Source organism: Botryllus schlosseri, chromosome 7 (genome assembly GCF_051294905.1).
Source record: "Botryllus schlosseri isolate E-star chromosome 7, Bs_hap1, whole genome shotgun sequence".
Taxonomy (NCBI): Eukaryota; Metazoa; Chordata; class Ascidiacea; order Stolidobranchia; family Styelidae; genus Botryllus; species Botryllus schlosseri.
Genome location: NC_137242.1, coordinates 25,603,417 through 25,630,449, shown reverse-complemented (window position 1 = coordinate 25,630,449; position 27,033 = coordinate 25,603,417). Strand labels below are relative to the sequence as shown.

Genomic DNA, 27,033 nt, shown 5'->3' with positions numbered 1-27,033 from the left:
TTCGTGGCATAGGGATGATTCTTATTCGCGTACATTTTGTGAAATATTCCTTTGAATAAAAAAAATGAATAAAACATTTGTTACCACACTCATGTCACGGCTCACCGGCAAACCTCTCGCAGTACCTGCGTTAAAATCAAGTTGTCGGGAATTTCATGTGACCATCTATAAATAACTAACCTACGGATAGATACCCAACACCCGTCGTCACGCTTGCTTGCCAGGAGTAAATTACTGCTCAGCAATCTGAACGCAACATAATTGCTAATCCCATATCTGACGACCCGCGTGCTCAAATTCAATAAAGTTGATCTTATTTCAAAGCTACTGTCGCACTGATTCCGAAAATATACATTAAAATCTAATCAGGGCAATGGAACCCCCTTGAAATACACCTCAGAGTCTGAAAATCGGCATTGTTCTAAACAATCGCAGCGACGCATCACAATGACCGTAACAATGGCCCTTGCGTGATTGCAATTGTTCAGAACAATGATCATTTTCAGACTTTGAGGTGTATTTCAAGGGGATTCCATTGTCCTGATTAGATTTTAATGCATAATTTCGGAATCAGTGCGACAGTAGCTTTAAAATAAGATCAACTTTATTGAATTTGATCACGCGGGTCGTCAGATATGGGATTAGCAATTATGTTGCGTTCAGATTGCTGAGCAGTAATTTCCTCCGGGCAAGCAAGCGTGACGACTGATGTTGGGTATCTATCCGTAGGTTAGTTATCTGTAGACCATCATAAAGTTACTTATTTACGTTGGAAAACGCCATTGTGACGTCATGTTGATAAAAAGTCGCTTGCGCCCCTCGATGAGGGCTGATGAGCCCCGTGTAGAAATGACAATTTATGAGCGTGTCTCACGAAAGCTTTTCGTTTCGTTTTATTATAGTCTGCTACGTTGGGGCGACTTCAATATCTTTTGACTATATAGCAGACTGGAGTTGACGAATTAACAACGTACAATAAAGTTATAACTGTAAATTACGTGCCCTTGATTTTCACGCTGGGCGGGACTTGACAGCAAATACACTGCGAATCCTTATCGCATACAAACGCGTCTTCCAGTTGCTATGAAAAGCCCGGCCTTAAAAGGGGGGATCTGGGGGACTTCGCCCGCCAGAAGTTTTATTGATCACATTATGGGAGGCCCAATACCACCATTTGTGGTAGTGGAGGATGCTGTTTCGGTACTTATTCTAGCTGCAACCCACGCTAACATGGTGTGTAAGCGCATGGCTATAGTGTCAGATCCAAATGTTGAGTATAAAATTGCGAAATAGCGATTGGTACCCGTTTCAAGTAGCGCTGTATGAAAATATAATATGGTAAACATAAAATTCTGCCTACAATCCCCTTAATACTGATATTCCGAGCTGCCGTTATAAGAGTAACGGAAAATAACGGGTCGGTTGTGATTTTATATATCACCAGCCGTTGGTTTTTGATGCTTCGATGTATAAATCGTCATGCCTAATTTTACGAGTACAAAATTTCAAACCTTGTCCGGTGTACGTAAATAGGCCTACTGTAATCAGCAACGGTTTACCGAAGCATAAAAACATCAATACATGCGATACTATTCGAAACTAGGCAGAGTGGTGATTATTATCCTGATGCGAGGTGGTGGCGTATGGAGTGTATTGATAACCTGATACAAGGCATAGCGGGTGTCTTACAATCACAGCATAGAGTCCTATATGGTGTCGACACAAGCAAATCTCACGCCTCAGTGAAATTGTATCACGTCACAGTTTCCATTTGGCTACAGGCAATTTGACGGTCATTTTTGACCGGCTTGCCGAGCATTAAATTTGGTAAAACGGGTATCAATCGAAAGCTGACTCTGCACTGATTACGAAAATGTAAATTTTATTCCGCTCGTGTCCCTGGAACTCCCACAATTAGCCTCGAATTTTTCATTGTTATGGAGATTGGCATTGGGACGCAACAATGGTGTCTGGCACTTTTTCTCTTGAGCTACTCTCTCGTATCGCCAGACAGCATCGTTGCGTCCCAATGCCAATCTCCATAACAATGAAAAATTCGAGGCTGATCGTGGCTGATCCCCATGTGTTTACAGTGGTTTAGCTACTGCAAATGTCAGCAAACTGTGGACGAAACCCCGAACTCTTTGAGTAGGCTACCACTCAAAAACGCTTTCACGTACCACTTGTGGTTTGAGTGATAGGATATAGACGTCCTGTCGATCCATTTATATCTGTTCTGCAATAATCATAATTTCGATACTAGTGTCTCGATATTATACCCCCTTTATATATATATGCTTCATTTGGCATTTGATAATTTTGTATAATCTGCTCTTCCAAGAACTTGGTTGCTGTCCGTTTTTCCAGTGACAAGTGCTTTCTGAAATTGTTCCAATTTTTATTCGTTGAGTTATGCCAATCTTTATGACCTGTTATTTTCTTTGTTAGTAATGTATTCATGTTTTTATTGTTAGACTTGCCTAATTATTGTGAAAAGTGACAATTTCGAGGTCTCGTGTAATTGTGCGAAATGTTGTTCTTTAACTGGGGATATTAATTATCAATTGATAAAAATGTCATATTTAGAAATTTATAATGTGATAGTTTTTGAATACAGACAGCATGAAACTATATGATAATAATTGCAACTCGGCTTACCTGTATACCGGAATCCATTACAGAAGAGTGAAGACCCTAATCCCTCTGAAAGATGACCTGTAAAGAAGAACATCCTCTGGATCTTAATGAAGTTGATCACATGAGTAATGTATTGAGTAATCTCGATTCAATGAGAAAACAGAGAAGAAACTGCGATGTCATCATCAGTGTGGAACAGAAGTTGATTCATGCAAACAAAGATATTTTGTGTGCTGCGTCAGAATATTTTAATGCGATGTTTACTCATGATACTACTGAGAACGAAAGCGGAATTGTCGAGATGCAAGGAGTTTCGTATGTTGTAATATTGAAATGTGTCGATTTTATGTACACCGGAAAATTGTGTACTTGTGAAGAAGAATGTGAAGAGTTGCTGTATGCAACCAGCTTGTTGCAATTAGCTGATGTTTGCGATAAAATACAGTCATTTCTAACATCCAAGCTGGATTGGAAGTCAGTTCTTGTCATAAAAAAATATTGGTGAAAAATTTTCGCTATCTTCTCTAATCGAAAGTTGCGATAATTTCGCCATTGACAATCTTCAATCTGTGGCTAGAAATAAACAGTTCGCGCATTTTGATTATCAGTATGTATCCAACCTTCTGGCATCTAGTGCTGTCACAGAAGACTCAAAATTGTCAATCGGGCTCAAATGGATGAATCACAATCCCGACGAAAGAGATGTGTACTTGATGGAAATGGTCAGTTTGATAAATATGACCGAAATATCGCGATCTTATTACAGACAATTAGCCGAGAATGAGCCTTTGTGCAAGAGGTCTGCTGAATTCATGACAAAGGTAGTTCTGGCGTTAACGGCTCCTGACAAACAGGTTGTCGAGGGAAGCGAAGAACTAAAGCTAAAAAAAGCTAAAGAAGTTTCTCCATCCCCTAACTCCTGGATCTTGTTTCATGAGGATACCGATCGTACATACATTCTACGCGGCAAAGATCTTAGGCGGGAGAAATTTTCATCACCTATTCCAAGCACTGCATTTTCAACATGTGTTTCTGGTAAGGATGTGTATGCATTCGTTTGGAATTCAACTCAGATTTACGCTCTCAATACAGAAAGCTGGAAGTGGCGCCAACTAAATGATAGTAATCTGTGCCACGGTGAATATTTGCAATGTGTTGCTAATGATGGAAAAATATATGTCGGTTGGGAAAACCAGCTCCAAAGATTTGAGATTGCCTGTGATAGATGGGAAACTCTAGATCTTGATTCCACTGTTTGTAACTTGTCCTCTCTAGTAGTTTATAAAAATCGTCTGTATGTGATTGGGGGATTTCTTGAGCCCCATTCAATACGCGGCGTTTCTAGCTGCTCACTTGACTACTTGATTTGGGAAAAAGAAGCGCAACTTCGTGTTGCGAGGCACTCTTCATCTGCGACTGTCTTACACGATAGAATATATGTTGCTGGAGGAGAGTCAACTTCAGGTATTAAATTATCGGACTTCGAAGTGTATGATCACGGAACAAAGACATGGACGAAGCTCCCACGGATGTTGAATTGTAGAAGCGATTTTCGTCTACTTGTTGTCGATAAAACGTTATGTGCTGTTGGGTGCGGAACAGGAAGTTGTTCTATTGATGTATTTGATCCGCTGGAGGGAAAATGGATCGAACGTCCCAATAGAGTATTTGGGAACATCAATATTGTGGGTATGACTACCGTTTCATTTCAAGCTGAGTAGGCCTACGTTGATGCAAGAAAAGAAAAATAGCTAGTTTTGTGTTGTAAATATGTTTTAGAGTAGGCATAGTGGTTCTGAACATTGGAGATATTGCCCCCAGTGGACGATTTTGAAAAACAAGGGGGCGAAAATATTAGCCTGTGCGAAATTTAACCTAAAAAAAGGTCAATTCAACGTAATGTAGACGCGGAAACCGGTCTTCTGGGCACCTACTCGGGAAAATGAAATATTTTAGTCAATTCAATAGCGATCAGAGTTAAGCGAATAAATTTCCCGTGAATATGTCCTCTTTTTCGGATCCGTAAATATGGGGACGGGGGAGCGAAAATTTGTGTAGAGTTTAAAAGGGGTGATGAGTCGTAAAAGGTTGAAAACCACTATTTTAGAGGCTTGATCTGCGATATAACTGTTTCTGTATCACTGCCATGTGATGGTTTTGTGTAGGCTATAGTATATAGCAGGAGCTGGCAACATTACCGAGAATGCGTGCGAGAGTGGAGCTTACGCGTAAGTTGGTAGCAGTGAGAAGACTTGCATTATCGACATTTACGATGTACTCAACACTAATGAATTGATATCTGTTATGTTCTTGATCTTGTTTGAACAATAACTTAATACGACGAGGTTGCAATACGAAATCAGTATATTATACAGCAGAATAACTTTAAGGCAGCGACACGACCCAGAGATCCAGAGCCTCGAACGGGGAAGCGGAGCGATTCGTCCAGACTTTGAAAGCTGGATTGATAAAAAATTGCGACGGCACAAAAGATCTCAACTTCGCGCTCCAAACACTTCTCGCTCCAAACACTTCTCGCTACTTACCGATGTGCACCGCACCCGGGCATAGACTGGAAAACGCCTGCTGAGATTTTACATGGTCGGCAGCCGCGCAATGTGTTAAGTTTGTGCTCGCCCTTCGATAAATCGAAACCCGTTACGCCTAGACAATCAGTCACTCATTTCGAGATTGGTTCCTCGGTTTACGCTCGCAGTTACCGAAGCGGACCAAAGTGGGTTGCTGGCGTGGTGACGGAAATACTGGGGCGTGTTGTGCACATTATAGAAACGGATCATGGGTATTGGAGGAGGCACAAAAACCAACTCCAACCACGCTTGATTTCAGCTCGCCATAATAATACAGCCACACAGGAAGTTGATCAGCCTCCGCAGTCGCAAGCTGAGCAACCATTGGTTAGGAACAGGGCACAAGGTCCTGCAGCTAGTCCTGCCCATACGTCGGGTAGACGTTATCCTCTTAGGAACCGAAAGCCAACCGATTTCTACAAACCTACGTAAATGTGGGCAACCCTCTCCACTTATAGGGGAGGACTGTTATGTTCGTGCATTTACGTTTTAGTGTCGTACAACTCTTTCTTTCTATAGGATTAGTAATTACAGCCAATCATTATTTCCTCGTGTGTCGTGCTTGTATTTATACCCTGTGTTCTGTTGCATGTGTCTTTCGTTTACCTGCACTCTGGATCGTGTCGCTGCCTTAAAGTTATTCTGCTGTATAATATACTGATTTCGTATTGCAACCTCGTCGTATTAAGTTATTGTTCAAACAAGAACATAACAATATCTATTGGTAAATTTTGGGTACCGAGCTTATCAAACGCTTTGAAATCTTAATTAAGGATTGCACCATGTGTTGATTGATCAGAAAGAAGCAGACATGGCGTCGCCTGTATGACAATGGTGTTCTCAAATCCACATTTTATTCGTCATTATCGGCGAGAAATGGCTTTGAAATGACATTGCTGTCGTTACAATACACTCATTAGATGCGATTTATTCCCTGTATATATGTGGAATGTGGATAAATGGGCGAATAATGTATCGATTCAGCTATCCGGCCCGCCAAGTACTTAATTTTCCTACATCCGGCCCACCGACTGGAGAAGTTGCCCGCCCCTGGTATATAGTGTCTTGCGGTAGAAATGAATAATCTAAACATATTCATGATGTTACCGCTATTGAACCTTTACAAGAATCAAATGTAATGTAAGCTCAGTAGCATTTCTCATTTTAATGAACAGTATATTTAAATTAAAATCCACCCGGATGACACTCGCCAGGGGTAATCGTAAGCAACTATATCAGTAGAGAATTGGACAAAAGATTGAATATCAACAATTGTTTTACGAAATATGATGTCACTGGCATGAAATATCGATATTTGTATTCGTATTTGTTACATTCATCCCAACATTTGTTTTTACAATTGGGTGTGAGAATGAACATATGCATGTCTGCTATCTGCTGTTATGAACATAATGTCTTATTTATACTTGTCTATATAATACATTTTAAATGCTTCCACTGTCTTAAGTAGCCTAACCAGTATTATGTTTGTGGTTTCTTTGTTATCATTAATCCTTGAACAATATAACCGTAGCCATGATCGTTGTAGGATAAATGAACAGTGAACACTGATAAGAATATTTGTACATTGTACATTGTATCTTTTTTTGCCATGCAAACAGTTCTTGTGCATTAGTTGCTGTTGCCATCACGGAAGTGCAATGTGCAACTTTTTTGACTAGCAGGCAGGGTTGTAACCAAGTCACAAAGTTCCAAGTCACAAGTCAATCTCACTTTTATCGTTTTGACTATAGTGAAGTCGAGTCATTTTCAATTCACCACCGAGTCAAGTCCGAGTCCAGGTCAGTGAGTAGAGGGTCGAATCCGAGTCATAGTTTTGTGATTCGAGTCCGAGTCCAAGTCATTGAGTCCACTGTTTGTTTTGAGTTCAATCAGGTTCGATCCACTTTTTCAACTCTGCTCCAGAGATATAGGATGGCTCGCATTCATAATGTCATAGTTTTCCTCAGTCCTAACAGTTTCTGGCCCTATTTTACAAGTATCAGGACTGATAGACGAAACACGAACGAGGGCTTGGGATTTTTCCAAATTTACCATGATATCAATTCAGTACGGTTGAGTATATGCGTAAATGCCGGTAATGCAATCCTTTTCCTGTTGACGAACTTACGAGTAAGCTCCACTCTCGCACTCAAACCACACACACACACGCACGAGATAGCGTAGTGGTAAAATACCCAGCTACAACACCAATGGGTTTTTGGTTCGAGTCAGACCGATATCGACTCGGAATTCCTACCAAAGTGTTGGAGGATTATCTCGGGCCCTCCTCGCCATCTCATCCGCGTAAGCGGAGTCTGAAAACAAACAACTAAAAATTGGGCCGTGATACAGGTCGGCAGATACGGAATCAAAAATATCGGTCTGGTGTAATTGACCATAGTAGTAGTCGTCAGTCGACATGGATACCACAAAAAACAACGACAAATACATACACACACACACTAAAGAAAGCTATATTCGATATCATTTGAAGTAATAGCCAAAGTGGGGCCGGAAACTCTCTGCGGGCCGCTCAAAATCATGCCGCATGTTGCCCGTCTCTGCTCTAAGCGAACAAAAGTGAGTTGTGTATTCACACCCGCGTACCACCCATGATAAACGGGTGTAAATATACGACCGTGGTTCACGAAACCATGAAACTTACCTCCGACTTACACCAAGGGTTGTGATTAGAACAAAAGTCTATTTAAATCAAACACGTTAAAAACAAGGCCCTGGTTTAACAAAAGTTTGTCATTTTCTTTTTTTTCTTCGAAGCCATGACATCACGCATATTCAATTATGACGATATAGTGGATTGATATTCTTAATTGAAAATATGTGGTAAATATAGCTGCTTTGACGACATAGGTTTCCAACCCCGGTCGTATACGGATCAAAAATATCTTAAATCAGGACTATAACATCGTCTGGCAGCATTTTTACGGTCAGCGGTCATCATCACAAGAATTCATTTATTCATATCTAGGTATTACTATAGCTGTTTAACAGACTATTCCGAGGGTTTCAACCATTCCATATCGTACTAGTCGGCTATATCTGGTGGTATTCGTCTCCCGTATAGGCGCATGCAACACGTTTTCGGAAAGTATTTAGACCAACGGTTCTCAACCGGGGGCCCGCGAAGCATTTTCTGGGGTCCACGAAGGCTCAAAATATTTGATAACCTAATTTTTATCTTTTTAATTTGGAAAATAACGAGGCAGTTTCGCTTCATTACTAGTAAAACTCCAGAGCTCACACCAACAGAATGGCCGTCTGAGATGAAATATCCTACTGTGCAGACTCATTTTAATTGCGAAATTGCCCACTGCTACAAACATTTTGCTGTTTGGAAATTTATTGTTGGGGATTGTGGGAATGAAAAGTTGGGTGAGTAAGTTCAGTCACGGTGACTTCGAAATGTTTACAAAAATCTATTTTCTACTGTAATACACAACCATTTTTTCCAGGAGTTCTTAAACGGCGTTCCACGGAACACTAGATGGGGTCCCCGAGCCAGCCTCAGGGGTTCAGCAGGAGATCAAGACTGTGGGAGGGGGTGATAGGTGCGAAGATGTTGGAACGTACAGTGAGATAGATTTCATCCACAGGGTCAAACATGTACGGGAATACGTATTGTTATGAATATGACGCGAAAACTGGCCAACTAAAATCCTAACGGGCGTGACAGCGCCTGAAGGAAGGCGTGAGGCCACCGGAGAGCAACAAAAATTGTTGAACTCGCAATAGGTTTAATTTGTGCTGAAACTTTTAAGTTTCAACAATGGCAATAATCCTATTAATTATATTTCAACTTTACAAGTCATAATTGCGTCGTACCATCCTGAACAGTCCACACAGTCCGATTTCCACACTTGAGAAGTGTCTCAACAGTCATGACACCTTCCATGCCACCAACCGATATATTGGGATGGCAAGCCTTCTGGTTGCTCTTTTTAATAAGACGATAAAAGGGCGCGAAATCTTTCAGAAGTTTGAGAAGCACCATGTCTTACTATATCGGCAATACCATCATTGATTTCATCGTCGGTTGTGCATGTGCATTGTTATAAAGCTATCGAAACATACTTACCGCTTGTAGCATATCACTGTCTGCATACCTTATTTTGAATATTTATACAGTTCTTTTCCAAAATTTTAAAATCCACTTTGGTTATCTGTGGTGCGCATGCTCCCGAACTGTTTCACATACTTTGATTTCTGATTTGATTTGTTGTTTTTGTTCGTCTATGCTGCTGATCGGATGCATTATTCTCGGATGTCGATACATGCTGTGATAGAGGTGTGTTTGATTATTGTTGATTTAATCTGTTTGTCAACCTATCGTACGTGCTGTGTTATGTATTAAGTATCTACTGCATAGCGTTTAATTGTGATCGGCGAGTCTATCTGAATTATCTCAGAGGCATACCCATTTCGTATAAAAAAATGCGGGCCAGATGGAATACGCTAATTATTATCTACATCGTTCGTTGTCACTTAATAGTAGGATGTCACAGCTTTGAAATTGACCAAAAGTTGATAAGAGATATAATGACTTTACGATTGAAGAATATTGGAGCGGTGTATCACACGACAGCGAAGTCTACTAGCGGTAAGAAAATCCAGTCGCATATCGCTTTGAATTATGTAAGCTGGCTTTTGTAGATAAAGGATAACTTTTGTGAAAGTTTTAAGCCTATTTGCCGCATTTGCTTGCAGTATATTCAACAGCAGTCGTTGTAACAACATCTGGACCGGTAATCGGAGGAGCTTCCATCGATGGTCATCATGCATTCTATGAAATTCCATATGCAGAACCGCCCGTTGGGAATCTAAGGTATCATAATTCCACAATCAAACTGATCGCTTTGCGCTATTTAGGCGATTACAGATCATATCAATGCTCAATTCAAGTGCTATACGGTCTTTGAAAATATGATGCATATGGAAAATTATTCGATTTTCGAACTATAAACCCGATCATAGTTTTATAAGCAATAATCAGTTGAGATTTCTAGTAAAAACAGATCAGGGTTTTTCTGATCTTACAATTATAGATACATTAAATTTATTGATCAGAATAAGCATCTGTACACTGTACAGTGACGTCTGGTCAGGGGAGGCAAGTGAGGCTGTGCCTCACATGTTGCCAGGATGAGTAACGTAAAATTGTGAAGTCTTCAGTGATTTGATTGATGTTTGTCGTCGATGTTCACGAATAACTGAATTTAAATATTTTTTCATCCAACATCACCCATTTTCACATTCATAGTTAAAAAACACAGCGCAGATGGGGCACCTTCGACAATGTAAATCATCATAAACAGTAGGGATGGTGTGAACGTGAGGTTCACATTCGCGTTCTGTGTGTGAACCTCGGTAATTTAGAGGTTCACGTTCACAAACGAACATTGGTAGGTTCTTCTCTGTGTGGACCTTTTTCATATATTACAATTTTCACTTGATTATAAAATCTTTGGCTGAAATTTATTTCATTTCAACTGTGGGTCACTCTATGCACGGCGCTGGCAGCATAAAAATAAACACTAAACATAGATTCACCCCGACAACCTCAAACATTTTACTTGCTTTGCTACAAAAGTTAGCTCGAAATATCCAGCTTTCCGTTTGTGAATATTTAGTGGCTCTCTGCTGTGAGCTTGACGCGAAATCACACAACATCAAGAGCGAAATACACTTGATGTAGGTAGTCAGCGACTGATGCTTATTCAACCCATCAATGAAATCGATGTCGTTTTTTGATGTAAAAAAAACTATCAGGAGTAGGCTACGTGGTCAATCTTGATTTCATATATATGTTGTATCATAAAAACCAAATGCATGCAATTGGAGAGTTGGCTACTGCTGTATAGCATGTTAATGGGTTAATAATATCGGTAGCAAGTACAGAAACCCGTTTCACACTCTTCTCAATATAAATGTAGCAATACATTGTCCGGTCTGACCTAGACCGTTAAGGTAAGGTAAGCTTATATTCCCTAATTCCTCGTAGAAATTGTTGGTGAAGCGACGGATGATATTGATTTCATGGAAGCATTATATCATTTGATTGTCCCAGATGATACATTTGCGATGTTTAAAGCGTCAATGTGTACTTCAGCATTATGGATTATGTGGCCCGAGTCGTCGCTAGGTATCGTGTACATTAAATAGGCGATCACTTCACTGAAATGTAGAGTTGGAATTAGCATTATGACGTCACGTGACGTCACGTGACGTCACGAAATTCACGTTCGCGTTCACACAGAGCCTTTCCAAAAGGTTCGCGCTCATACGAACCTGAACCTTTCAGAGGTTCACACCATCCCTAATAAACAGCTCATAATTTGTAATTACTAGTATAAATCAAACGCTATTGTCACATCGATTCCGAAAATCCAACTATTAACAATCGTAGAGCAATGGAACCCCACGAAAATCGCCAAGGAATGTGAAATTCGGGTAGTGCAGAGTAACAATGTCCAAGTGAGGCACAATCGAATCTGCCTCACTCATCATTCGCTAACAATCGGACAAGTGCAGCATATTGAAACGCGCTATCGATTTCGGAAACCGACACTGCTGTATGAATTGTATTGAAGCGACGGCCAATACGTAACGCGGAGCAAAGTCATTCCCTTATTGATGTAGCTGTAGCTGTTATGTATTATCCATCCATAACTACCTTAACTTGGGTATGTGATATAGCTACTCACATAGCCTGCGTTGTCGTTGTTTGTGGCGTTTACGGTGTTTTCGACGGCAATAGTCAATAAAACCAGGACGAAATTCCATGCCATGATTCCATATCTGCCGACTTGTAGCACGGCCCACTTCTAGGCTTTTGTAAGGCACCTCTTATACACGGATCAGATTGCAAGACAGAGCCTAGGTAGCCTGCGTCTGAAGATAGCCAGTGTGATAAAAAAACAGGTAGCCAACTGATTTAGCTAACCTTTTAGGTTTTATATATATGCGAATCTTATTCTAATGAAATCTGATTCCCCAATCCTGGATATAACGCTGTTTTTCCACAGTCTGAATGACGTTTTCAATCATTTTAGTTTGATGTTAGTCAGGGTATTTAGTTTTGCTGATGCAGTGTCCGTTTCAAACTTGTAAAACGGGAAATAAGACGAGCAAAGGACCATAGTAAACACAAAAACAGAAATTAGTACCTTAAATAATATATTTTTTGGTTTCCTTTCATCCTTTTCGTTGATCAATCGATTAGAATAAATGAATACTACGACTATTATGCCCTGGAATACGGCCGTGGGATACATAAGTATTCGACATGCGGCCGTGAAAAGCAAAAAGGTTGGCCACCCCTGGTATAAGTGGAGGAAGATGCGGGTATAATTTTATTCTAATCTAATTTGTGAAATGTTACTATGCTATAAATTTAATTTTAATCTAATTCAGAAAATCTGAAGATTTTTCTAGCTATCCATGTCTGCCTAGAGCAGAGGACGCGACTGTAAGACCGGTATGCCTATCGTCATCATCTAGTCTGCAACGGATCTTTGCTGGCGTGACAAAATTAATGAATACATGTATCGACCCGCTTACTCTGTAGTCCACTGAATTCTTGCAATGTTACTTACTGCTGGCTATTCTGCATAATATCGTACATTAACAGATGGAAAGACCCGGTCCCTATTCAGAATCCATACGCTGCGATAAATGGCACGGTCAACTCATACGTTCGGTGCTATCAAGAACCCAACAATTGGAACATAGTAGTAAGTATATAGGCCTCAGAAATGGTTAGTCAAGAAGTAATTATACTTGTTTTCCGAAAACTCAAGTAGGCCTATACGAGTGCCATTAACTTTCCATACCATCAATACTCGCGATTTCGGAGCGGAGAGTAAGTCTGAGGGGGCGTTCTGCTGCATAAGGTATTTCACGAGAAAACAGTGATGGCACGGAATATCACAAGGACTGTCCGCGGTGCGAAGTCCCCCTGTATAGCCATCTTATCGTGGATATTGGGCATCCAGTTGTATCATTTCGACTGTCCGTTGGGATGCGGCTGTAGGCTACGCTATGCGTCAGGGGCGGCCAACCTTTTCGGCCAAAGGGCCACATAAGTTTTACGAACCATCGAGCAGGCCACGGATAAGGTAACGGCGAAAACAAACGAATCAAAATAAATAACAATTATGTCATGAAAAGCCAGTGTGTATTCTTGTCATAAACGCGCTAAGCACGAATTTTTTTAAAGGTAATAATGAACGAATTATTTCAATAATAATGTCTATTGAATATATATTGCCGGTCACCTCTGTAAACCGTTAGACTCATTAGACATGGACTGAATTACTCGACTTTTGGACATATCAATATCGAAGATTTAGGGGAAGATGCGTCAAGCATTTTGTGCAAAGGTTTCATTCGCCGACTCTTTCTGCGAGCGCACATGCAAAGTCGGATGTTGGACGACACGTTCTCTCATAATGGCGAATATGGTCAGACTCGATTTTATAAATTGGGCGTATTTTTAATTTTCGGAAGGGGCACCAATACTAAAATAAAGACATTGAGTAACTGTCAATCGCCCGAGCAGCTAAGAAAATATCAAGTCAAATAAATCCCCTACGAAATATTCTGCTTTATCGTCACATACAAAGATCTACGAAAATTGTGGCCGGCCCCTGGCTACGAGTCTTACGAAAATGCGACGGAACTGAAAATTTAGTCATTAACATCCCAAATTTCACGGTCGAGCTAATCCAATTTTTGGTTGGCCTTGCAAGTTCACAATAAATTACCAAGGTATTTTTTTAATAATATAACCAACTTCGAGTATTACCTTACGAGCCATGCAAAACCTTCTCGCGGGCCGCATTTGGCCCGCGGTCCCCGGGTTGGTCGTCACTGCTACACGTAATCGAAATGTGGCCGTGAGTAGCAAAAAGGTTGAACATCCGTCCTATATACGATTCTCAATCATTTTATCATCCGCTTTATTAGTCCATTATTTGATAATTAAATGAGAGATGAAACGAGACCAAATCTTCAAGTCAAGTTTTCGACAGCCGAAATCCGTATACAAGTACACACTTAATGTACGTAGCACGATGTACACGATTGTACGATGTACATTATAGATTCAAAGATAGGCATGTAGCGTAATAGATATGGGCGATATCATGTTATTTTGGGTATAAATATTGTATTCAAGTTTTTTATATGTTCCCGTGGGTTATATATGTGAAGTTTCTGGCGTCACATTGTAAAACTCCTAGAGTTAAATCAAACGCGCGTATTAGTTAGGTTGTTGCAAAAGCCGTTTAAACTATAAATCGATTTCCATTTCAACAGGAAAGCGAAGACTGCTTGACCCTGAATATTTTTGTGCCGTCGACCGTTTTGCTGGCAGCGACAAGCCAAAATTTGCTACCGGTGATGTTTTACATTCACGGGGGATCGTTCAAAATAGGAAGTGGAACCGAAGCCGCATTGGATGGAAAAGAGTTGTCCCGAGTAACAAACACGGTTGTTGTCACGATCAACTATAGACTTGGTAAGTAGAGTTTGACAACCAGAAAATTTTCCGCTTTTTCTAAATTGAATTAGAATTAGAATTAGAGAAACCATTTTTTCCCAAATTAGACTAGAATTACAATTATAGCTACACAGTTTTTTTTTTTCAATTAGATTCTAATTATAGCTATACAGATTTAAAAAAATTAGATTCGAATTAAAATTGCTGTAATCACAAAACTTTGGATATTGAATCAAAGTTCAGTCCGAAAGAGACTGGCAAATGTCTGTACACCAAGCTTGGCTCGTTTCGCACTATACAGATCTCCTGTAACATTTTCAGGAAAACCAGATTAGAATTGGAATTTCTGCTGCCAATTTGGAATCAATTACAGCAGGTTTTGTGGTGCTGAATAAGACAAGATGTAACGAAATGCTTATTCTCAAAACATCGGTGGACGTTGATTACAGCATTTCAGTTCAGTTTAATAATAATTTTATTAATACAGGTGCCGTGACTCGGAATGTTATGAATAGCCAGTGACGTGGCACGCATTATTAGATGAGATACAAGAACGACGGCGCAGCAGTGGGCCTATAGCTGTTGTAATACTATTACTAACCATCTACCTTTAGTCTAGTACAGGGGTCGCCAACTCAAAATGGGTCGCGGGCCACTTTTTGAAAATCGTAGAGGCCGCGGGCCGCATGACTTCAGTATCGAGATAAACATAGGCAACGCAGTTCAAAAACCACGTTTTGATAACTCTACGTTATAAGTACAACGCTGTGCTCTCTAACATGGACGACGGGCATAGTTACCACAAAAGAAATAATATTATATTAAAGAAATACAAAAACAAAAATATCCTGATCATCAATTCCAATTACATTCTATTTTGAACTATGAGCTGCGCACAACACTCTTCAGCAAACTAAATCAAGGGTCAACCTTTTTGCTATTCACGGCCGTATTCCGATTACTTATGTAGCCTACGGTTGTATTCCAGAGAGCATAGTCGCAATGAAGTCATTGTAGGCCAAATACCCAAATTAAACTGTCCATAACCATGGTCGAAATCGTGAGTAGTCATGTAGTTGCGAAATATTTACCCTATCTCAACCCATGTGATAAGTTTAACCGGTAGATTTGATGCAGAGGGTGTCTTCGAAAATCCTGGGAAGTTATTATTGCTGTGCTGCATCTTTGGGTGGGCCAATCGTTATTAGTACCCTTTGTTGCAAGCTGTTATTTCTTAACCCCCCCCCCCCCCCCCCACCGCCCCATCCATCCGTAATCTCGGTATAGTGGAGTGATATTGGATTCGCTCAAACGAGGCCTACCAGAAACGAATTTCTTCCGTAATGAGAAGAAGACGATTACAAATTGGTATTTCTTCATGGGGCCTATCATTTCCCTCTGATGTTCGCATCTGTACTGTGGGGATCAGATTACAAAGGACACTTCTATACTAAAATCGAAAATCAACTCGCATTGAACCGCGCGCAGCGCGAATAAAATTTCAAGAACAATTCAAACCTCTCATTGATTAGGGAGTCAATTTGTAAATACAATTTGCATATTGAAGGACGCCAACACATCTTAATTTAATTAGGTGTCGACGGTTGCATAATTTTCCTTCTACTGCGCAGATTGGCCACCTAGGACTTGAGAATTGCTATTGGGGTTATCTAGACATGGTTCTTGTTGGAAAACTATCTCCTCGTGAAGCTTGGTCTTTTGGGGAGCCCAAAGTTGATTTCCAAGCGTCTCGGTCTTGGCAGTGGTGGGCCATCACACGTCAAAGAAATATGCCCATTCATATCACCAAATTCCTCCTCCATGAAACGATATTACCATAGCCGTGCCTAGCCGTATCAGCTAGTGAGGAAAAGTGACATCGGGCATAGGGGAATAGCTTACTTCCAACAACAACAATAATATGTTTAAACTTTTATACTCAATTTCAGCATTTCAAAGTGCTTGACTAACCGTTTTTCCAAAATTTCAAATCAGGTCGCGTGTTGGTGACCCCTGGTCTAGTACGAGATTTGTAGCTCGCACACCACCGACGTAATACAGCCACTGGCACTGTAATACGTCGTAATGCGGAAACTTGGTAACCATCACCAGGTTAAGACAAATTCTAAAATAATTGGAAATCGTCCTCTGTATGTCATTTCCAACGAAATTGCCTGATAATGAAAGGAGCTTTGGGATTTCTCACTCTGGACGAGGACGGACAAGACTATATAGAAGGCAACCAAGGCCTGAAGGACCAGCGACTGGCTTTGCAATGGGTCCAGGACAACATAGCAAACTTCGGAGGGAGCAAAAATCAGGTGATGAATATTCATACATATACTTGGAGGATAAGGCATGGGCAGATGGAACGACATCAAACACCGGGTGATATAGATGTAGCAGATTTATAATTCTGCCAGCAAAACACATATGAGTCGCTTGTGTAGCATTTCATTTAAAACAAAAATCTATCTAAAAACAAACCTGTTTAAAATATGACACATATTTATTTATTTATTTTTAGCCATGACATCATGATTATTTAATTTTGACGTAACAATGGATTGACACTGCCAATTATAAATATAGGGTCACTATTAGGGCTGGGCAAAATCGAGTACCTGAGTGATTCGATTCTGAATCACGTAATATGCTTCGAGTCGAGTCGAGTAATCGAGTATCACCCATTATGACGTCATAACAGAATGCATTACGTCAAAGTTCAAATTTGCACCGTTTTTGCTACCACAAAGAATATAATGCCAGTTATCCATCTCGTAAAAGACACTTTGGTATTTTATCGATCATACCGATTTCATTTCACTTGGTGAAAACGTTGTGGGATTATCATGACTTCGTAAATGCGCTACGTCCAGTTAACCTTCGTAGGTTTGTACTATATTTCGTAAGCTACAATACCGCCAATCAAGGTTTCAAGGCTGCAACAGTTAAAATTAATATCGAAACTAGAATTCTCGTTGATAAATTAACTTTCAGTGGCGAGAAGCGTATAATTTCATTACTCGAAAAAATCGTAATTTACTACTCGACTCGAATCATTAAAATTAATACTCGATTCAGATTCGAGTACTCGAATCATTGTGCCCAGCCCTAGTCACTATGGCTCATTCGGCGAAAAAGGTTTACGACTCCTGTCTTGGACGGACCAAAAAAGGGTTTGATCGTGACTAAATCGTGTTTATAAAAAGAAAAAAATTGAGATTGCAATTGTTTGAAACTTGTTTAAAACAAGTTTTAAAGGAAGTGTTTTAAAACACCCCTTGTTTTAAAAATGCAGCCCCGATATTGTGTGCTTGATTTCGACCAACGTCGACATTGTAATCACTGCTGTAGTGCTCGAATAAAAACCGTCCGCTTGCATCTCTCGCTACGCTAGGTTTCTGACGCAAGCCTACATCCAAAAAAGGCTTGTTGCAGATCGGCAGAGGGCAGAGCTGCAATGGCCACGGAAGTTAAGAACAACAAAAATGTATATCATAGTCTAAAACAGAGTGGTTGTTATTCTGATTGTTCACGCGGACACTCAAAGTTTTTGGGTGGTTGCTATAGGATCCCCTAACCACTAAATTTAAGAAGCTAGCGGATAAAGACGGGTCATCACTTTCACCCCGTCCTCGACTCAGCCTGATTACTAGGTGGAGTACAACTATTACTGTTCATATCGTCCGTTACGTTGGCTATCATGACATGTAAGCACTGAATATAAGACCAAATGAGCACAGATGTTATAAATAAGGACAGTGTAGTTTTATAGTTGTAGTTTCAACATTGACATTTCGTGGACGCCTCAAAACAAGGATTCTTGAAGTATTGGTCGAGGTCGTTCTCCAGTACCTAGTTAGAACCAGTAGATATAGAGAGAAGAGAGAAACGTGATATTCGTTTTCACCTGCACCATGCTTTTGACGACGGAGACGCGATATGACCGTAAGGTCACCAGTCTGCGCCTCCGTTTTTTCTCCTTCATGCCATCCGTCGATTCTGAGCGACTAGCAAGATAGCCGTGGATACCAGTTTTCGAGTCTTTGGTCTGACCCGGTCGGGGATCGATTCCACGACCTACCGATCAAGAAGCCGGACGCATCACTATTACAATATCTCGCTCGATAAAGTCGATTAAAGGTGGCTATGGCTATACCTGCAAAATCACAGGATGCATTTTCACGATCAACGCCAAGTAACCAATATCACTACAAATTGGTGTGATTTTATAAATTATATTTAGTTAGTGATTAGGGGTTATTTCACGCGGTCATGTGATATTCCCCTCATAAACGAGCAGAGAACATTACCAAAAACTTTTTCTACTTCACAATATCCAAAGTATAAAAGTATGAAGTTTCAAGTAGACGTGGAAGTAATCAAAATCCACAATTACTTGAGTAGGTAGTGCAAGTAGGCAATACTTTCTTGAGTACTCCGTAAAAGTACAAGTAGCCTGCTTTGTTACTGTCCACCTCTGATTGCACTAACTTTCGCTTTCTCTATTTCATACATGCCAATAAAAGCGTAGCATATTACACTAAAAATGCATTTCATTCGATGTGCGAGGTTTGAATCGCGAAATCTTCATAAACCTCAGAGTTGGATAGCTCTTTAAAACATGTAACAACCACTGCCTTAAAACAAGTCCGTGGACTCCAGGATAATAAACTCTGTATTGCAACAACGAATATATCTTCGCCGATAGCTTACATGGGGATGAAAATTATGGACGTGTCAGCCAAGGTCGTAATGACTCCAGTGATGATGCGATTTTCTGGTGACTTGACTTGACTCGTGTCATGTTTTCAAATGCGTAAATGACTCGAATCGAGTCAAATTTTGTATTGATTCGACTTGTACTCGAGTCATGGCGCATGACTCGAACCAAATCATATGATTCAAGACTAGGACGGCCAAGACAGATATTTCATTGTAACTTCGAATCATCAAGTTACCACACTATTGGTATTTTATCTATCAGTTCTGATACTTGGAAATTACGCTATTATGAATACGAGCCATTCTATATCACTTGAAAAAAGTGGATTGAACTGAAAACTGAACAGTGAACATTATGACCAGGAATCGGACTTGACTCGATGGTGAATTGAAAACGACTTGACTTGACTCGCGTCTAAACTAGGAAAGTGAGATTGACTTGTGACTAGGAGCCTTGTCCCAGTCAACAAAATGGGAAGCGATCGCCCGGCGTATCATACGCATTCGATGTCAAAATAATGCTTTAAAAGGTACAATTTTCGCACTTCAGCCGCAGACTCACTACCCCTTTGTTGCCGTCCAATAACCCTCTCGCTACTGCAGCTTACAATCGCTATTAGCCCTCTCGCTACCTGAATCGTTGCTTTCTGGCAGACTGACCCTTATGTTGTAAGACATCACAATTTGACAATATGTTTTCATTATCGTGTTAGTTATAATAAATTCCACCACGAGCATGCATACAAAATACCGGTCAAACACAGAGAGACAGTCATATAAAATGCATAAAACGACATATTAATTTCAGTCGAGATACAGAGAGATCCAGAGGTGGTCAAAGTAGTCAACGTTGCTACACAAGTAGAAGTAGAAGTAACGCCGGAATTTCTACTCAAGTAGAAGTAGGAGTGGTGGTTCACAAGTAAGTAAGTAAGTAAGTAGGTATTTTACGCTCATTTTTGCCTGCAAAACTGAAAACTGTCAAGTAGAAGTAGAAGTAGTCTAAATTCATAACTACTTAAAAAGTAGTGTGGGTAGGAAAAATCTACTTCAAGTACTTTAAAAAGTAGAAGTACTTCGTTACTGACCACCTCTGGAGAGATCTTCTTTCCGGTACAGGTTGGATACAACTATTCCTGCTCTTGAATTGAAATACAGACAAAGTCTGGTTCATCAAACAAGTCTGTGCCTTGGCGAGAAGAATAACATCAAGCAACGCGGAGCTACCATCAGCATCCTACTAACTGTGTGCCACGCTAACTTCATTCAGAGCCCAATTGTGAATGATTTCTCCTAAGTTCAGGCTTGGCATTGTCTCTGATATCTATAGGTAATTCCATTGGGCTCATATTCGCGCGATTTACTGTCAGCCAGCTTTCTTTCGCAGTGATAATCGGCTGATCATAGCCATTGTCGCTGCAGGTTGAATCAATGCTTCAAGGACGATATTTTATGAACTGCTGCCTTCGCCAACGCTGCATTGTTTTCAATTCACCATCAGACTCACACTGATATTTGGGCATATCGCAATCACTTCTTGACTTCAGTCTCCATCGTAAAATAAAGCCTAAATATAGCAACAAAATAACTCGTAGATTAACTGAAATGAGTATCACAAAATATTAATCAGAAATGAATACAAGATATAGTATTTGGCTGATCAGTTGAATTGCCAACCGTTGTAACGAATATCCATGATAGTAAATTCAGTGACATTGCAGACAGAGAAAATTGATGGGTTGAGCATATCCCATCTTTCGTTAATATACATACAATAATTATTGCACTAAGAAATTACGTCAAAGTCATAACTACAACACGTCAAGATTCAGTGAGGGGTACCGACACTCTTCCGCGGTTTAGCATTGAAATATCAACTGACCGGTAACACGCATTGCGTTCAGAGCACTATTAACTGGACAAGTATCACGCTGTTCACTGCCGCCAATCTGACATTTCAGGCCACGGAAAAGTCAAAGTAACCATTTATATCAGAGGTCTCAAACTCAAATGTGCTCGCGGGCCAATTTTCCGGTTTTTCACCATTTGACTATCAATACACATCAATAGGGGTATTCTATGTCTTTCCAGGCCTTATTTGACGAGATTAAATTGTCCTAATCAAAAGCAGCCGACCTGACAGACTGACATTCAACACACATCGCAAAAATGTGATTTACTTTTGTAGCAATTCGGACCTGGCAGAAAAAAGATAATCACAATTATAACTATATGAATAGAATTGCCGTTGTACTTGATAAATAATAACTATAAGATCTAGACACCATGCGGATGGACAGATGCATGATGTCATCATAAAAGCTATCGCGTTATAATTTTGCAGCTACTATGAATATTTTGAATTTAACAGATTGATAATAGATATTGATCTCATATCACAGCATTTAGGATTGAGCAGTGTAGCCCAATCCAGGATTGGGGTATACTCCTGATAACTAGGCTATTAATATTATGATTGTCCTTGGTCCAATACCGTGGAATATTGGGGCATATAAACAACAATATAAATATATTGATGAATGTGTCATAGTAATAAAAATGTCGGAACGCCGAACATCGTTACATCGTTGGAGCGTACCACTGCGGTATTCAGTACTTCTTTAAGTTAGGGTCACCATACGTTCTCTTTTACGAGGATTTGTCCTCTTTTTTGACTTTTTTGAAAGCGTCCTCGCAGGACGCCCTTTTGTCCTCTCTTTTGAGAATTTAGGTCAAATTTACTCCCAAAATCAACTGAGATGCCTTAAATCAGCACCGAAGTAACGCTCAGGCGGGTATTTCGGGAGCTGAGCCGGAGATGACCGGGATGAAGGGAAAAACTGTATTTTGGGCGCCGAGCGAGAAAGATGACCTTCTTTTGTTTTTAGTCAACCGAACAGGAAGTGAGAAAAATTTACCATTTTTTCAGGATTTTCCACCGGTTTTGCAAGTCTGAAAACCCAGAAAAAGTGTCCTCATTTCACATTTCCAAAATAGGTAACTCTACTAAGTGGCCTTAGTAACATGAATATAGGGACCCAAGATGTAACTAACGGATTGCCAATTGTTGCCATAACGAGTTACCTTCTGATCTATTACTAATCACCATGACACGTGAATATAGTTTGTTGCGTCCATATATTTGTAACCAATTTACGGCGTTCCGAGTCCACTTGAGCCATTCTCATTTTGTCATCGAGTCTGCCGGAGTCCGAGTAATTCTACGAAAGTTCGCGTCCAAGTCACAACTTAGAAATTTCAGTCACGAATCATCTAAGGGTCCGGTTTTATCATCATGAATTGGAACTGTGGTGAAATAGTGAATCTTTTACTGCATGGTAGCGTTTGCAATTGATGTGACGGTTTGGTTTGGTTTATTTAACACATACAACAGTGGTGTTTATCGCCTCTTAAGGTCATGTACACCACGACAATGATATTAGTAATGTTCAGGTTCTTTGCTTTTCGGACGACTTCCACACTCCCGCGCTTCCAATTTCAGTCTCTCTCTCTCTTTCATGCATCCGGACTTTTCTTTACTGCCGACTTCGTACTGGCGCGGCTCACCATCATACTGGGCTTTTTGAGACACTGCTATTGGTGTGAGGTTTGCGATGAGGAGTGATGTGATGGTGAAGTTTGATGAATAGTTTCAGGCTTTCGGAGCAATTTGAGAAGGAATTTAAACTTTTAAACCTAAAAACATATATATCTGTCACTTATATATTGTCAAATGCTTGAAAATCTAAAATGTCTTCGCGGGCCGCATGCGGCCCGCGGACCACGTGTTTGAGACCTCTGATTTATATCAAGTCCTATTTCAGAGGCCTAACGCAAACAAGCAAGTAATGTGACTGAACTGCTATTCGAAACACCATTTGACTATCAATACACATCGAAGCAAGCATGCAAAAAATTTCAATAATAGCCCGAAATATCTCTTTGCTCAACTTATCTCAACGAAGAACTTCATTCATATTCCCTTCCAAAGCTATAATCTCGGAAATACAATTCGCCGGTACGGACGGAACATAATTCAAACTTTAACTATGCACCGGTAAACAACACCCGATGACTTATGACATCACAATCACTCCACGCTCAAGTGCTCACTACGGGTGTCCAAAATTTGGAAAATCTCAAAAAAGATGCGTATCCATGTCTCATTCTGTAGATTATTGATAAAAAAAACGTCAATGAACCTGCAATAAGCTTACAGGAAAGTCGTTAACATTTGTCTAGATGCGTTTGAAAGTAGCTGCCATAGAGTGGGCGTGTTAGCGACCATAGAACGGCGAGAAGACTAGTAATCACGAAATCACGTCTCTTGATTGGTAAATCAGCTATGCTTCAATGATCACGGCCACGGCGGCTTGCTGATTATGTACTTCTACAGTTCAAGAAGTACGCTAACGGCAATGATGATTCTGCAAGCGCATTGTACGTTGGTGATTAAATAATAAAATGAGACACTTGGTCATTGAATTTTTAGTGTTGAAACTAGATAACGATAGGTTCTGAACAACAATACCCTCTTGCAGGCATGACAGAGGTGAAACAGCGAATGCTTGTGAACTCATAGATCCCAGAAATACCTGTCTGATATGATTGAGATTACGCCAAGTGGTCCTGCTTTTCTGAGTGCAGTGCAGGTAAAGTATATTAGTTATCGCCAAACTGGTGCAGCACACCATGTGAGATGGATTCTGGACACAATCCTGTATGCTCAGAAGATATGTGGGCCGACCAGGTAGCTTACATTGGGACTATAAAGAAATGTAACCACCGTACCGCTTCAATACATTCTTTTTTATGTCCATGTCTGGTTTGATTAAAGCATTAGTCGTGATGCAGCCGGTAATGATCTAAGATTCATTATGGACATGCTAAACAATGCAAGCGAACAGTCTTTTTGCTAGTCATACCAGCATAGTCTATGCTTGCCTTTAGACCTTTTTCCGGGGCATCATTGAGGACTTAGACTATAGATAACTAACCTCCGTATAGGTTAGTTATCTACACTTAGACAGCACTCGCGGGTATGATTCATTATGCTGCAAGAATGTGACAAGTGCCAATCATAAATGGCTGATTCATCCAGCCCGTGCAGCTTTTAAGACTTCAGTTGTATAGGCTACCACGACAAGATAAGATCAGACACAGTAGTGTCAATGTCAAGTTTAATATTTGTATTCAAGCATGGAACATCCCCTCTGAAACTAAAAGTTCGTTCGCTACTTGCATAAGCGCCTTTGCAATATTTCTTCTCGTGTTTTTGTGCTTTCCCTCGATAAAAACAAGGCATACAGGCTACAACGGTTTCCTTCACAATAAGCCATCAAGTCATGTATTTAAGGTTTTTGTGAAGCAGCTGTTCTTTGTTCATCATGTATTTCGTCACTCAACATGTTCTGAATTAATCTTAAATCATTATCTGCGGACCAACCTACAATGCGCTCACAGGATCACCGCCGTCAGCCGACTCCTTGGTCAGCTGATCGGCAAGCCGCCACCGTCGAGATCATTGAGGCATAGCAGATTAGCCAATCAAGCGCAGTGATTTCGTGATTACTAGTCTGCTTGCCGTTCTATGATCGCTGACACGCCCACTCTACGGCAGCTACTTTCAAACGCATTTAGACAAATGTTAACGACTTTCCTGTGAGCTTATTGCAGGTTTATTGACGTTTTTTATCTATAATCTATAAAATGAGACATGGATACGCATAAATTTTGAGATTTTCCAAATTATGGACAACCCTAGTGCTCACGAACCTGGCAAAGTTTCTCTCCTGCACTGTCTTCGTCTGGCTCGGAATTGAATATACACACTTTTATTGACTGGGGTCAGGGTTGCCAGATTGGCCCTTGAGGCAGCTGGCCACCAAAAATTAATTTATCCCCCTGACCCTTAATTTTCGATATTGGCCCTTTTTGGAAGCAGTTGAGACATACCATCAGACTAGCTATTCAAATAAATGTACCTCGCAAAATGAGCTAGCTGACAATGTTTATGCCAATGTCAAAGATTCGAGTGGAAGAGGAAGATATGGAATTGTTTTTGTGTAGAATAAACACTGTGTTGGAATTGTAAATACAGATTTGTGAACAGGTGGACAAAAAAGCATCGAACATGGCTGGAAGCTAAGTAGCAGAAAAAGTCTGAAGAAGAGTACCCTTATAGTACTTAATGATTGATAGAAATTTCAAAGAAATAAAACTTCAACCTAACCGGAGAGTTTTTGATGAAAAACCGAAAAATTAAGTATATAAGTTGGATAAGTTTCAAATGTTAAGAAACTATATTCTCTCAATTTTTAATTAAAATTCCTATAATTCATTCCTTCTCATATTATAGCACAAAAATTTTTATTTTACGATTTTATATTCAGTTGGAAAAGGATTGAAAAAGTAGCAGTTATTGTAGTTGAATCCGGTGTAGTTGTAGGTAGTGGAATTGGTGTCCTATTATAGTATCAGCAATATAAAACTTGAATTCCAGGTGATTGACAAAAAGTCTATGGGTAATGTTGCAAGATTGTTAACGTAATTGAACAATTTGGCCCTTTTTGGTCCCCTTTTCGGCGCTGTTTGGCTCTTTTTCTTAACAGCCAAATTTCCTGTATTATGTTCTTGATCTTGTTTGAACAATAACTCATACGACGAGGTTGCAATATGAAATCAGTATATTATCAGCAGAATAACTTTAAGGCAGCAACACGATCCAGAGTACAGTTATACGGAAGACGAGTAGACAACAGAACACAGGGTATAGATACGAAGCACGGCACAAGAGGAAATAATGATTCGCGGTAATTACTAATCCTAGACATATAAGAGACAAACGATAACAACGTAAAATGCACGAACATGTCATCCTGCACACATAATTCGAAAACCTAATGACAGTGTCGTGAAGTCAATAACGTTTGAAGATGATCGGAGAACGAAAAAAAGAAGACCCTCTGCAACGCTGATAAACAATGTCCTCAATCGGAACGACACCGACATCAGGACATTCTCGAAAGCAGCACTTTCACGGGAAATATAATTGATAATTTGAAATCTTTGATGCTCTCTTTTTTCGATGGATACTTCCATCACCTCGGTGATGGTGCTCTTAGTCTGAATGCAGACAGAGCTAGACCTATATATATATATGTCTGGCAACCCTGACTGGGGTGACTTGGTTGCAACCCTGGTTTCAGCCATGGTATCCATGTGCGCCGTATTTCGATCTTGATATAAGTAGTGATTAGCCGTATAAGTCTTTCGTGTGTGTCCCGTAGGTGACAATTTTTGGAAACAGCGCCGGCGCTCAATCAGTGATGCTCCATGTCGTTTCCGAGAAGAGTAAGGACCTGTTCCGGAACGCTATACAGCAGAGCAACCCGTCCATCTATTCCTTTTACTACCCCACGCCGAAGACTGCACTGGCGATATCGCGGAGATTGATAGAGGAACTGGGCTGCAACGGTACATCAGTGGCGGAAAGACAATGCCTTCTGTATGTATTTAACTCACACTAACTTGATTTGAAACCCACGTTACAGGATA

The 27,033-nt window shown here is 40.3% G+C and overlaps 2 protein-coding genes across 2 annotated transcripts in view; one reads left to right on the top strand and one right to left on the bottom strand.

Annotated features, from left to right (window-relative positions):
- The window catches only part of LOC145442916 (lactadherin-like), a 165,478-nt gene that overhangs the window by 135,806 nt on the left and 2,639 nt on the right, over nucleotides 1–27,033 (bottom strand). The window lies entirely within an intron of this gene.
- LOC145442814 (cholinesterase-like) overlaps nucleotides 9,602–27,033 on the top strand; it is a 52,668-nt gene continuing 35,236 nt past the window's right edge. The window contains exons 1-6 of the mRNA XM_080320827.1: nucleotides 9,602–9,846; nucleotides 9,954–10,071; nucleotides 12,877–12,979; nucleotides 14,565–14,766; nucleotides 16,936–17,069; nucleotides 26,766–26,983. Coding sequence (XP_080176953.1) covers nucleotides 9,681–9,846; nucleotides 9,954–10,071; nucleotides 12,877–12,979; nucleotides 14,565–14,766; nucleotides 16,936–17,069; nucleotides 26,766–26,983 — 941 coding nt within the window. The 5' untranslated portion in view covers nucleotides 9,602–9,680. The remainder of the gene's footprint in view (nucleotides 9,847–9,953; nucleotides 10,072–12,876; nucleotides 12,980–14,564; nucleotides 14,767–16,935; nucleotides 17,070–26,765; nucleotides 26,984–27,033) is intronic.